This window comes from Sorex fumeus, unplaced genomic scaffold (genome assembly GCF_029834395.1).
Source record: "Sorex fumeus unplaced genomic scaffold, SorFum_2.1 ptg000122l, whole genome shotgun sequence".
In the NCBI taxonomy this organism is placed as follows: Eukaryota; Metazoa; Chordata; class Mammalia; order Eulipotyphla; family Soricidae; genus Sorex; species Sorex fumeus.
In genome coordinates this window covers 8,062,388-8,077,224 of record NW_026606179.1, presented here as the reverse complement: position 1 = coordinate 8,077,224, position 14,837 = coordinate 8,062,388, and the positions used below count along the sequence as shown (strand labels likewise).

The following is a 14,837-nucleotide window of genomic DNA, read 5'->3' as shown; positions in this document are numbered from 1 at the left end:
TCCCTACCACCTCCCATCCCACCCTGCCTCCATGGCAGGGCACTCCCTTTTGTTCTGTCTCTCCTTTTGGGTGCTGTGGTCTGCAGAAGAGACATTGGGTGATAGTCATGTTCGGTCCATGGACTACTTTCAGCAGGCATCTCCCATCCTGGGCAGATTTTCCCAGCACCCTTTATTTGGTGCTCCCCTCTCTATCTGAGCTGCCTTTACCCCTAGAGTGTGCAGCTGGCCTCTAAGCCATGGAGTGAACAACCTGGTATTTATCACAGCTGTTCTTGGGTGTTAGTCTCTTATTTTGTTACTTTATGTTACCCAGATGAATGCAATCTTTCTATGTCTGTCCCTCTCTTTCTGACTCATTTCGCTTAGCATAATATTTTCCATGTAGTACCACTTGTATGTAAATTTCATGACTTCATTTTTTCTAAATGCTACATAGTACTCCATTGTGTAGATGTACCAAAGTTTCTTTAACCAGTCATCTGTTCTCGGGCACTCAGGTTTTTTCCATATTCTAGCTATTGTAAACAGTGCTGCAATGAACAAACAGGTGCAGATGTCACTTCAACTATACTTTTTAGCCTCTCCGGGGTATATTTCCAGGAGTGGTATTGCTGGGTCAAATGGGAGCTCAATTTCTAATTTTTTGAGAATCGTCCATACTGTTTTCCAAAAAGGTTGGACCAGTCGGCATTTCCACCAGCAGTGAAGGAGGGTCCCTTTCTTGCCACATCCGCGCCAACACAGGTTGCTTTTGTATTTTTGAATGTGGGCCAGTCTGTGTGGTGTGAAATGATATCTCATTGTTGTTTTGCCTTTAAACCATGATTTTTATAATTGCACAAACTCAGATTTATTTGATGTAGGGGGCAAAGGTAGCACCACTATTTCAAAATGCATCCAAACCAACTGCCAAGAGTTTCTGTGGGAAGGCAGCTGCTTTGTGGGGTCTCTTGCTATGTGGGTGTATTGGTCAAGTTTGCTAGTTCCCGGCAGAGAGCTTCATTCTCGGGCTGTGAGGTGGTGGAGGTTGGAGTTGATGTGTGCTGGCTTGGACCACTATCTTCCTGCTCCTCTATTCCAAGGTACAGAGCCCTCAACAGAGTGTTCAGGGGAGGCTCCCCATCTCAGAGGCCTCATATCTTCAGAACTGCGCAGTCCCTGTGACCTGGGAGATTTTCAGGTTTGGGGATCAGGGCATGGCCTTTCAAGTCTCACTTCCTTTCCTGGCCAAGTGAGGTTGCAGATGGCTTCCCGCAGCTCTGGCCTTGGTGGGGTGCAATGTTAGTGCCCACAGGAGTAGATGCACTTCAGGTGCTCTTTTCCAGAGATGGACCCTACCCCGCTTGTACCTTATCACACCAGGGCAGGTGGGCGCTCTGTGGGCTGGCCTGGAAGGGCACTGGTCTCTGGTGCTGATAAGTCAGGGTTCTTTGCTTATCCACATTCCCGAGTCTCTGGGAGCCCTGGACTTGGCAACTGTGATTTGTCACAGTGAAGGGCAGTGGACAGCCTCTTGGGTACTTGGCCCAGAAGTCACACAGGTCAGTTTACCCCCAGGATGAACTGGTAATGCCAAGTGGTCACTGAGGAAAGCTCCTTAGACTCAGTGCCCAGCGTCATGGTTTCTCAGTATCTCCCCAAAATTCTGAAGAATCATGAGGTGCTTCAGGGGAGGAAAGAACAAGTGGAAGGGGATGTCCAGCTGTTCATCCCCCAGGCTGTCTGCTACTCTTCCTTCCTCAGAAAAGTGTAGGAGATTCCTGCCCGATGCCCCCAAGGGTGCTTTTCAGAGGCCACTGGCTGTCTATGGGTGGGTCATCATACTCCAGGTTAGTCTGGAACGATTCCATTTTGCACAGAGTATTTGAGAAATGTTAACATTTGGTGAAAAATTGGGTGGTCCACATAGCCACTTGGGTTTGGATTTCTCAAAATGAGCTATGCAAGGTCCATCCCAAAAGACAAGGTTCCAGGACAGCGGCTGGCTGCTGCAGAAGCATTGTTTGCATGTGCTCACTAGAGAACAGGCTCCTGCACCTCGGAGAGTGTTCCAGGAAGCACTGGGCAGGTTCGTGCACCAGTCTGAGGATTCCTCTAACCGCTGCTCTATGCCAGGCGAGCTTCAGCGCAGGGAGGGCTGTGATGGGAGGCCAGTGCCTGTGCAATGCCACGGCGCTGGGAAGCAGCTGTGCATACACACTCGAAGCTTCCTCAGGAGGCTGCATGCTGAGTCCAGTAGAACAGCACAGCACGGACTTCGCATGAACGGCCCTAGTGCCAGTCCCCATGCTGAAGGAAAATAAAGTCATTATCCTTAGCTTTTCCCGAGCCTAAATGTTAAAGTTTGGATTCTAAATCATGAGTCTTAAAAACCCAGAGTTTTTCTTATGTATTTCTCAATCACATTTTTTATTGTTTTTGTTCTTGGTTTTGTTGTTGGTCACACTGCGATGCTTAGGGTTGACTCCTAGCTCTGCTCTTGAGGATCACCCCTGGCAGTGCTGAGGGGACATTAGGCAGTGCTGGGGATGTAACCCGGGTCACATGCACAAGACAAGCACCTTAATCCCTGTACTATCTCCAACCTAGTTTATCGTATAAAATCTTCAAAATTCAGTGTTACACATGGTACCTTTGGATCTGGATGCTTTTTCATTTTGGGTTGTTTTGGCCACACCTGGTAGTACACAGGGATTACTTCTGGTTCTGTTCAGGGGTTACTCCTGGTGGTGCCAGGAATCGAACTGGGTCAGCTACTTGCAGGGCCAGTGCCCTGCCTGCTTTTACTATCTTGCTGGCCCCGCAGATGCAATTTTAATTGGAGATATTTCATCTATGTTAAAATTTCACAAAAGTTACCAATGGAAAATAGTATTGGCATGCCCAAATTGTTCCAGAGATACTGGAAATTTTTACAGTAACTAAACTGATAATTTTTTAAATTTTAGATTATAATTTATTTCTGAATGATTGTTTTAATCACTTACCATCCCTTTTACTGTTTAATGATTGAAATTGATTTAAGTGATCTGATCCTTCCTAATCAGTTGTTTGCTCACTGCCACAACGTTGCTTCTCTTCATGCACTTGCCTACCCCACCCAGAATGTTCTTACCCCACTATGCACACATGGCTGCCTCTCTCCAGAGCACATCTGAATTTCCCACTCTGAGAAACACCTTGCTGTGCACCATTGTGCCTTCTCGCCCGGGGTTCTTTTCCTCCATTGCAGTCTCTCCACTAACATCATGTCCCAAGTGGACTTCATTGCCCTGGGACCTTCCACGCGCTCAGTTCGTACTTAGCAGATGAATGAGTAGCAGTCTGCATGGTTCACAGCCGTGAATCTCCAGTTATCTTCAGTGCAGAGTGTGGGCTGTCACACTGCTGAGCCCAAGAAAGGGCTGGGGTGCTGTTCTGCTGTGTTCCCTGTGTATCTGTGCGGAGAGGTGCTTGTGTATGTTCAGAACCACCTGGCAGCCCCCTCTTCTCACTGCTTCTCTCCTTCCCCAGCCCTGCTGTGAGAACACCCAACAGGAGGAAAGGATGCCAGCCACACGAAGGCGGTCCAAGCCAAAGGTAAGGCAAGATCACTTCCCTCCATCTGGACACTGGTTCTCCTACCTGAGGAGACCAGTTCTGGCCTGGTCTTGGGGGATTGAGAGGGATCCAGTGACACATGAGGCCACTCAAGGCTCTGTCCCTCTTTGCACCAGTGTGCACTCGGCCCTTGGCCTTTTCATCAGGGTCTCTGTGGGTGCTTGGCACAGAGCCCAGCCCAGGTGGTGAACAGAGGAACCGTGCATTTTCTTTTTTCCTTTTTTTGGGGGGGGGCATATCTGGTGATGCTTACTTCTGGCTCTGCACTCAGGAATCACTTCTGACAGGTCTGGGGGATCATATAAGATGCCGGGGATCAAACCTGGATTAGCTGTATGCAAGGCGAGCACCTTACCCACTTTCCTATTGCTCTAGCTCCAAGCACTGTGCGTTTTAGAGGTGGCTGTGGTACCTAAGTGGGAGTCCCCTGTCTGAGAGGGAGTCCCTGTCACATAGCCTCTTATGTCACCAGGGATTTGTATTTTGTTTCCTCATACAGGAGCTGGTGTGGTGAAGTGGTAAAGCCCGTGACAAACATGCTCACATCATGTGGTCAGGCGACTCTGACCCATAATTTGAAGGAAATTTCTCATAACAAACACTAGTTGTCTACATTCAGTGTATTTGTATGCAGTTGGTGCTATAATAAACTCATAAACTTGGCTAATTAAAACAGTCGTACATGCTGTGGATGTGGTTCAGTGATAGAGCACTGAGTTCAATTACTGGTACTTGTGGACAACTCCATAGACCCCAATGTTCAGCATAACTCATTTGGGTCTTCCCTCTGCTTTGAATCAGGCTGAAATCAGAGTGTTTGCCTCACCTGGGCCTTGGTTCTCCTCTTGATCCACTGGTCATTGGCAGGATTCAGTTCTTTCTCATATCCACCTTGTGGATTCTCTTGTGGCTCCCTTCCTCCATCTGAAGGCTGATGAGAGTAGCTCATTCCAGCTTTGACTCCCCTGAGCTCCCTTTTCTGTTATTCCCCTCTGTCACCAGCTGCAAAAAATGCTCTACCCCTACGGGCTCCTGTGATTGGTTACACTAGACACAGTTGTCTACTTTGTGATCAGCTGCTCTTGGTGACCTCAGTTATATCTACTGAGGACCTTCTGGCCTATTTAATATATTCATGTGCTCTTCAGAGAACTAGAGGTTTGGAGCCTGAGCTAGCAGTCCAATGACCCAGACTGAATCCCAGCTTTCCCATTTACTAGCTGTGAGGCCTTCAGCAAGTCACCTTTGCCTCGGGACTCATCAGTCACATTGCTCTGTCCCTCAGTCATTGGATAACATGAACTACAGCTGTTACCATCACTTAACCACATTTCTGTCAAATAGCCACATAGGTGACAGGTTCCAACAAGTAGAAAACAAGTGGAACTTTAGATATTTCTGGAATATCTCCTGTTATGGGAAATACTAGGCATGAGTTTCCCTAGGCATGTGGAAAGAGAAGCATGTGGTAAAAGGACATTGATTTTCCCATCACAGGCGCCAGTGACATTTGGGGATCTGGCCATCTACTTCTCCCGGGAGGAGTGGGAATGGCTGAGTCCCATCCAGAAGGAACTATATGAAGATGTCATGCTGGAGAACTACCAGAACCTGGTATCTGTTGGTAAGAACCTCCCACAGAGTTTACAACTGATCCAATGAGGATGTGTATCAGCCACTCGAGATTGGAAAACAAGACACTTTAGAGCTTTCTTGAGATTTATTTATATACTACTATGTCACCCACATAGAATACATGATTCTGGGGTCCCGAGTTTATTCAGAGTTGTGTCATCATCATGACTACAGACATAAATAATTTTTTTTGTTTTTGGTCACACTTGGTAGTGCTCAGGGATTACTCCATGCTCTGTGCCCAGGAATCATTCCTGATTGGGTTGGGGGGACTATATAGGATATCAGGGATTGAACCTGAGTTGGTTGTGTGCAAGGCAAATGCCCTACCTGCTGTACTATCACTCTGTCCTCAAGGATCTTTTTGTTATCCCCCAAAGAAACCTTATTCCCATTAGCAGTTGCTATTCACTTCCCCTGGCCCATTAGACCTGCCATCCCCCAGATTAGGAAATCTACTTTTTATCTGTGAATGCCTATCCTTGGCATTTTATAGAAATGGAACCTCAGTACAGTCCTTTGTGTATGTATTTTCCCCCCACTAATGTTCTCAGGGGTCACCTAACCCTGATGTTTCAGTACCTTTTTTTTTATGTAGGAGTGCTGCTATTTATTCAGCCACTGATTAGCTGATTGAATTGGGCATGAACTCCACCTTACTTTTTTTTTTCATTTTTTATAATTTTTTATAATTTTATTTATTGAATCACCGTGAGAGCAGTTACAAAGCTTTTTGGTTTAAGTCTTGGTCATACAATGAAACACCCATATCTTCACCAGTGCCCATTCTCCACCACCAAAAACCCCAGTATACCCCCATCCCACACCATCCCCCTACCTGTGGGGTAGATGATTTCCGCATTACTCTCTCTCTACTTTGATTACATTCAATATTTTGACACTAGACCCACCATTATTTGGGATTTTACCCCAACACTCAGATCTGCTGAAAAGGCAACAGTAGACAATTTGTTTTCTATTGTTGGTTATGAATAACATATGATGTCCCGTGGTTGCAGTAGTAAACGTGCGATTTTGAAATTCCGAAATTTTAACACTTAAATCTGGAGGGATTTCTGCCAAAACCTGCTGGTTTCTGAGATTTGTTCCTAAGTCTCTTGGATCATGGCTGTTAAGCAGCTTGATCAGGAGCCAGAAAGGCCATTCATGGGCAGCGACTTGGAGTCTTGTTGGGATGGGGAGGAAAGGTCAGTACCTTTTTATGGCCAAAAAGTCCATATTTATTTCTTCATCAGCTGTTTCCACTCTGATAAACACAGTGTGCTGCTATGAATTTCCACATGCAAGTTTTTGCACAGTCACGTACCATTTCTTGGTACATCCCTAGAATGGAATTGGTAGTCACAGAATTACATACAAACCTCTTGGACATAACTCAATTGTGTGACTAGAGAGGAGTTGAGACTGGGAATGTGGTTCAGTGGTGAGTGCATGCTTGCATGTGTGAGGCTCTAGGTTCAGTTTCTGACACTGAAAACAATATTAGAAATTGACTTAACAGGTACTGTAAAAAGATGAATAGTGGCTGCCAAAGTAACAGAGATGGCAACTACAGGGAATAACTGCTATGCTGGGATTGGGGAACAAAGGGAAGACACTGGGGACCCTCGGCCTTAGGAGAAGGAACTCAGACTTCTGAGGTAGAAGTGAGTATGGCACCTGGTTCTTTATTCTTCTGAGAGGGCAGGTGAGGCCATTTTTCAGGCCATACTGGGTTAAAGTACAACAAAAATGGAAATGGCCAGAACCGCTGTCGGTGGATGGACAGAGTGGAGCAGGTCTCATGAAAGGAACAGTTGTGGGGGTTGGAAATAAAAGACAGTTACTTCATAATTGGTCTCAGGAGTTTCTGGCCCAACTTCCCAGGAAAATGGAGAGTTTTTCTAACTGGAGAGTTAGGAACAGACAGCTCTGGTATCCCACACTTGGATGACCTTTGGTCACACTCCAGTCATTCAGAGTCTTCCCAGACCTTACTCCCATTAACACCAGGTAGGCTTTGATGGCAGCTGCCCCCACCAGATTCAATTCTGATATTTCCCCCATGTGCAGGACTTGCCTCGCGGAGGCCAAATGTGATCACTTTACTGGAGAAAGGGAAGGTGCCGTGGATTGTGGAACCAGTTAGAAGAAGCCGGGGCCCAGGTGAGTGGCAAAAAACTCAGATTGGTACATTTTGTGTAAGGATAGACTCCACTGTGTGAAGGGAAATCCCATCAAATAGGACAGTCACTTTCCCACTGTTTTCTTGCTTGCATGGCTGCAAAAGTTAGATATAATTATTTTTGTCCCTCTTCTATTTATTTTTTGGCATGCATGTCTTCACCTTATTTGTTTTTCAATTTTTGGGCTACACATGACAATGCTCAGGGGTTCCCCCCAGCTCTGTACTCAGGAATCACTCCTGACATGTTTGGGGGACCATATGGAATGCAGGGGATCAAACCCAGGTTGACCATGTGCAAGGCAAGTGCCTTACCTACAGTACTATTGCTCTGGCCCTATCTCTTTTTTTAAATAGAATAAAAAATTACTCTTTTCTTTTGGAATTTTTCATCTCTAGTTATCTGTAGTTTGAAAATGATATTCCTGCTGGAGAGATAGTACAGCAAGTAGGACACTTGTCTTGCCCACCAAGAAAAAAAAATCAAGGCAATGATATACTTATGTGTACGTTTCTTACTGTGCTTCAAACTCTGAGATGTTAGAGTCTGAGATCCATGATTTAGTGCTTGTTAACTTAGGGGAGATTCTCAGTCTTTGCTTTATTTTTAATTTTTTTTTGTTTTTTGGGTCACACCCAGCAATGCTCAGGGGTTACTCCTGGCTCTGCACTCAGGAGTTACTCCTGCCGGTGCTCGGGGGACTATGTGGGATGCCTGGGATTGAACTCAGGTCGGCTGTGTGCAAGGCAAATTCCCTACCTGCTGTACTATCACTCTGGCCCGTCAGTCTTTGCTTTAGATGTTTCTCTTTTGCTTTTTTCTCTTCCTTCATTCCTAGTACACATGTAATTTTATCTTCTTTCTGGTTTTCCCAGCCTATATTTCTTTCAGTCTTTGCCCTCCTTGCTTCCCAGTTGTCAGAAAATATACAGATAAATTCTTTTGTTTGTAGAATCTTCTTTTGGCTGCATCAAATCATCTAGCTTATAAAAGGCATATTTTTATTTATATTACGTGGTTTTTATATATGACAATTTGTTTTGGGTTTTCTGTGGAATTTTCTTCTTTTTGCTTACATTACCCATCTTTTCTAACAGGTTCTGCACTTTTTCCACTGGCGCCTTAGCACTTTAATCATAGCTATTTTAAATTTTGGTCTGGTAATTCCAAAATCCCTGTGATATTTCCTCAAATTTCTTTTTTTTTGGCTTATGCCTTCAAAATTTTGAAAAAATTTAGTTTTTTCTGGAGCTAGATATATCAGTTACAAAGAACTTCTTTCCACTAGTCTTTTCTTTTTTTTCTCTTTGGGTCATACCCAGCAATGCTCAGGGGTTACTCCTGGCTCTGCACTCAGGAATTACTCCTGGTGGTACTTGGAGGACCATATGGGATGCCAGGGATTGAACCCTGGTTGAAGATTTTTTGGCAGGGCATAGCTGACTTTACTCAGAGCTTACTCCTGGCTCTGTGTTAAGGGATCACTCCTGGCAAGGTTCAGGAGGCCATATAGGGTGGTGGGGATGGAACTGGGTGAGCTGTGTCAAGCACCCTGCCCACTGTACTATCTCTCCAGCACTGATTTTAACCTTGTACTGAGACTACATCTTTAGACAATTTTATGCATGTTTCTTGATTTTCTTCTTTCTTGTTAAGTGGGACTAGATGTTTAGAACCATCTGGAATTAGGTATTTCACGTCTCTAGGTTAGTTAGACTATGCTAACAACTGAACAGATAGTTTCTGATTCTTGCAGTTTTTCCTCAAGGCAGGCTGTTAAAAGGAACAATGAGGGGACCAGAGAGATGGTACAGTGGGTTAGGGTATTTGCCTTACATGGAGCCAACCTGGGTTAAATCCCTAGTACTACATATGGTCCCTGAGCCCATGAGTACAGAGCTGGGAGTAAGCCCTAAGCATGCTGGGTGTGACCCAAAAACAAACACACCCCAGTGAGGCTGCTCTTTAAGCCCATGCTCTCCCTTGAATACATATATTTTCCTTGAACATGTATCTTGCTACTTGTCTCAGTATCTTTGATCACATTATCCACTCTGGAGAAGCTCATGTTCTTTCTTGAACACATACTTTCTCTTCCCTCACATCTTCCTTTTTTATGGGAGGAAGAGTTTGAGTATTCCTGATAATGCTCAGGGGTACTCCTGGATCTGCACTCAGGACTTACTCCTCCTGGTGCTTAGGGGATCATATGGCATGCTGGGGATACAACCTGGGTCAGCTGCAAATGCCTACCTGCTGTACTGTCGCTTTGGCTCCCCTCCCCTGATCTCTTTCTAAATAGGCTTTATTCAATAAAAACTATTTTGCCTCATTAAAAAATTAAATCAAAGGAAGTGTGCTCTGACATTTTCAAAATGATTTTGCTGGCAATCCAAAAGTTTTCTCTGATAGTGTGAGAATCTGTTCAGGCTCCTAGAAGTAAATTTCTGAATATTTCAGGTATCTGCTGTATGACTGTTTAAACTATAGTTCTTTAGTCTCAGACTTTAGGAAGTTTCCAGAAATTTATCAGTTTAGATTTTCCTACATATACAAAGGTTTCCTAGTGCCTTTCCTTATGAGTCACTAGTGGGGTGAGCCACAGCTACATTTTCTTCCATTTGTGTGTTCAGTCTTCGGTAGCAATCATTTTGCCATAAGTTCTCCCCATTGTTATGAATCCAAGAACTGGTTGCGTTTTATTTGTTGCTAGGATGAAGTGGCAGTTTGCAAGCATATTTCACAAGGAATTAAAGAATAAGAAATACAGTTATTAGTCTTAAAATGTTAAAAATAATTTGGTCTTAGCAATCGTACAATGGGTAGGGATCTTGTTTTGTATGCAGCCAATTTGGGTTCGATCCTTGCCATCTATTTGGTATCTTTGAGCCCGAGGAGTGATCCCTGAGCACAGAGCCAGGAGCATAAGCCTTGAGCACCACTAGTTGTGGTTCTTGCTCAAAAAAAAAATAGTGCACTGACTCCTCTCTAAAAAAGTCCCTGTTCTCTTGTCCGGAGAGGTAGTACAGTGGATAAGCTTTCCTTATATATGATCAACCTGGGTTCTATTCCTGGAATCCTATATGGTCCCACAAACCTGCCAGGAGTGAACCCTGAGCACAGACCCAGCAGTAACCCCTAAACCAAAAATAATAGCCCAAAACCAAAAATAATTTAAAACTTTTTAAAAATTATATTGAGCTATAATTTGTATGTCAGAAATTTATCTAAGTGTTTTTGATAAATTTATGAAAAGTATAAAGCCATACCACATTACAATTTTAGGGCATTTTAATTGGCTCATTAAAATCCCTTATGCCCATTTACAGTAAATTCCCATTCACATCTCCATTAATTTACCTTCTATATGTAGTCTGCTGTGTAATCCCCTCACGCATGCGGAGCTGTGTAAACTCCTCTCTTGCGGGGGGGTGGATTACAGATTAAAGGATGTTTGCAGCCTCTCCAGGCGGCTCTCTGTCAAGCCGCTTCTCCACCTGGGATGGCTGTTGCCTGGACGGATGAAGGAAGAACGAGGGCCAAGCTGGTTGCTGATTAGTTGCCATTTATTCAATCTCTCATCTCTCCCAGCTCTCTCCAACCCCCCTCTGTCGCTCTCTAACCACACAATTCTTTCTTCCCACTGTATCCGTCTCCTCTCTCTCTCTGCTGTCTCTCCCTCTCTTCTCTCCTCCTTCAATCCCCCTCCTCTCCCTGCAGATGCTTCTTTTCTTCCCTCTCCCCACTCCCCCCAATCATGCTTCCCCATGGGAAGCGCAATCAAAAATGTTTTTCCAGTCTTCCTGACCACTTGTAGCCCACAAGGGCAAAACAGCCCTTAAGGTGTTTCTTCTCTCCGTAGACCAGCAACTTAATTCTACTTCCCAATATTTACCATTCTGTAATAGACACTTTCTTTAGGCTTATAGGGTGACTCTCCTGGGGACATCTCACCACAGACTCAGACTACAGTGCTCAGGCTGGATTAATCATTCCTAACCCCAGCAGGGTCTAAATCTAGTTATTACCTTTGGATCATGACAGAATTTGTCCACGACCAAGCTCTTAACTTATAGTTAAGCACTATGGTGCTTTGGCCAAGCCCATTTCGATGGCAGGTACCTAGCTCACCACTTGCTCTGGGTCCATCCAGTCCCTCATTGGGACCCTGCTTTTTGGGATTTAGGAAGTAAGGGCAATTGAGGCTTACGTTGAGAGAGCAGATGTTCAGGAAGTAATACTATCTGGAGTCAATCAACTCCCAAGCCACAGACTTGTCTTTTTAACTGTCTTCATGTATCCATACAAAAAAAGTAATTGCTCTGAAACAACTAAGCATGCAAAGGACATTAAGGAGAAGCACTGTAGCACTGCACTGTCCTCCCATTGTTCATCGATTTGCTTGAGCGGGCCCAGTAATGTCTCCATTGTGAGACTTGTTGTTACTGTTTCTGGCATATTGAATACGTAATGGGTAGTTTGCCAGGCTTTGCCATGCGAGTGGGATACTCTTGGTAGCTTGCCGGGCTCTCCGAGAGGGGCAGAACAATTGAACCCTGGTCGGCCAGGTTGGCCTTGCGCAAGGCAAACACCCTACCCACTGTGTTATTGCTCCAGCTCATTAAGGAGAAGAGAAAAACAATATTTAGAAGTCAGAGTCTGACCAGGAAACAAAGGTAATTGACAGGTTGAGGGGCAGTCAACAAACACAAACTCCTAGCAGCCATGGAAGAAGGGTAAACCAACGTTATCCTGCAGTCTGCCATTGGATTTTTCTGTACACGTTAATAAAACTACATTGATTTAATGAACAACCCGTGAGTTTAATGTGACATATGGTATGAACATATTCTATAAATAAAACCTTTATTCACTTCAGAGTAAAAGCTTTTCAGTTATTAAATATTAAAATTATTTATCAAAACTGTAATATACAGTAAAAAGAGTGGAAGATATTTACTAAAGAGCTGGTACAGGAGTAAAGGCACTTGCTTTGCATGTACAACCATCCAGTCCTATCCCCAGTACCACATATGATTTCATGAGCATAGAACCAGTTATAAGATCTGAGCATCTCCGGGTATGGCCCAACTTCTCCCCATAAATAGACACTAAAAAGCTTTAATTCTGCTTCTCATCATTATTATTATGGCTAACGATGATGATTGCCTGGAAGCTTCGTTTCTTCAGCACAAAAATTTAATTTGTTGATGTCTTTCAGACTCAGGGTCTAAAGGTGGGACCAAGAAGTTACCTCCAACTCACTGGAGCAAAGATGGGCAAAACATCTGTCAAAAACCAATTTCTGCACCACAGAAAGTTCCCACAGGAAAGAAAGTCTGCACAAAAAATCCAAATCTGTTAAAATCTAAGAAAGTGCGTTCAGGGAAGAAAAATTTAAAATGTGGTGACTGTGGGAAAATCTTTAGTAGCAGCTTATCTCTTAAACTCCATCAGAACGTGCATACTGAAGGGAAGCCTTATGAGTGCAGTAATTGCAGAAAGTCTTTTAGACAGATCTCATCCCTAATTCTTCATCAGAAAATTCATAGTGGAAGGAAAATTCATGAATGTGATAAATGTGGAGAAAACTTTATTCAAAGAACAACCCTTATTCTACATGGGAAAACTCATAATGAAAAAGAAACTGACTGTGGGAAGACCTTGAGTCAATGTCTGTCTCTCTCTGTACCTCAGAAAATTCACGTGGTTGAGAATGCCAACCAGTGTAGAAAATGTGAGCAAGCTCTCACTCATGTATCATCCTTTTTATTGCGTAAGAAAATTCATGGTAGAAAGAAAACACACAAGTGCAACAAATGTGGGAAACGCTTCAGTAAGAAATCGGTGTTTGTTAAACATAAAAGGCATCATACTGGAGAGAAAACCCATGAAAATAAGAAAGCCTTAAGTCAGAATCTACAGAAGAAAAGTCTCCATTTAGAGAATCCTTATAAATGCAGGAAATGTGGGAAATCCTTTAACAGGATTTCATCCATTGTGCTTCATCAGAGAATTCACATTTCAGAGAAATCCCTTAAATGTGGTAAATGCAAGAAGGCTTTCAAGCGACTGTCAACACTTATTCTACATTTAAAAGCTAAAAATTGCAAGAAAGTGTATGAATGCAATAAGTGTGAGAAGATCTATAATAGATATTTGTCCTTTATTCAACATCAGAAAATTCATGCAAGGAAAAAGAAACTGTTTGAATGTAAGGAATGTGGGAAAATGTTTTCTGGGACTGCAAACCTTAAAATACATCAGAATATTCATTCTGAAGAGAAACCTTTCAAATGCAACAAGTGCAGTAAAGTGTTTGGCCGCCAATCTTTTCTTATTGAGCATCAAAGAATTCACACTGGAGAAAAACCCTATCAGTGTGAGGACTGTGGGAAAGCCTTCAGTCACCGAATATCTCTTACTCGACATAAGAGGATCCATACCGAAGACAGACCATATGAATGTGACCATTGTGGGAAGGCATTCAGCCAGAGTGCACACCTTGCCCAACATGAAAGAATTCATACTGGAGAAAAACCATACACATGTAAAACATGTGGGAAGGCCTTCAGTCAGCGCACATCTCTTATTCTGCATGAAAGAAGTCATACTGGTGAGAAGCCCTATGAATGTAATGAGTGTGGAAAGGCATTCAGTAGTGGGTCAGATCTTATCCGGCATCAGCGAAGTCATTCTTTTGAGAAACCCTATGAATGCAGTAAGTGTGGGAAGGCTTACAGCCGAAGCTCCTCCTTGATTCGACATCAAAATTCACATTCTGAAGGAAAAGCTAAACGCCGTCCTAAAAATGCAAAAGCAGAGTGAGGCTGTCAAAATTGCAGCCACAGAAGCATGGAAAATGCACATGTCTGTAACACTGATAAAGTGGGACCATTTGATGATGTGTTCCAATTTGAAAGCCAAAGAGCAAAAGTCATTGATGACTTTTTACCTAAAGATTTGAAATTAGCCTAGATGGTGATCTTACTGTATGTCTTAATTTTAGAGCAGTAAGATCAAATCATTTTAGTAAAAACCATTCTTAAATTGATGAGTTTCTGGTGTTTACTGTTGTGATTTTAAAGTTGTCTCATTGGTATTGTACAAAAAGTGAAATTGTGAAGTTTATTTTTGTGGATGGGACTTTGAATCTGAAAACTTTGTTCATTAGAAATAGAATTACCACATATATGGGACTTCCTGAAAACCAGAGTGCCACTTTAAGCCAGCAGAAATTAACAAGTGAGGAATTGTCTTTAAGTGTATAAAGATAGCTGTCGTATTTGTACAGAATGAAATTCAAAGCAGGGAGAAATTGTTTTGTGTCATTTGAAAATATAGTGTTTATATTTATATAACAAATATTGGTATTTTTATGTAAGAACATTGTGTATTATGTGACTTGTATAT

At 43.2% G+C, this 14,837-nt stretch overlaps 1 protein-coding gene across 1 annotated transcript; it reads left to right on the top strand.

The window, feature by feature from the left end:
• Nucleotides 1–3,527: 3,527 nt before the first annotated feature.
• Nucleotides 3,528–14,555, top strand: ZNF667 (zinc finger protein 667). The gene is made up of 4 exons (XM_056137028.1): nucleotides 3,528–3,582; nucleotides 5,101–5,227; nucleotides 7,312–7,404; nucleotides 12,646–14,555. Exons 1-4 carry the CDS (start codon nucleotides 3,550–3,552, stop codon nucleotides 14,250–14,252), a joined length of 1,860 nt encoding a protein of 619 aa, XP_055993003.1. The 5' UTR covers nucleotides 3,528–3,549; the 3' UTR covers nucleotides 14,253–14,555.
• The last annotated feature ends 282 nt before the right edge of the window (nucleotides 14,556–14,837 follow it).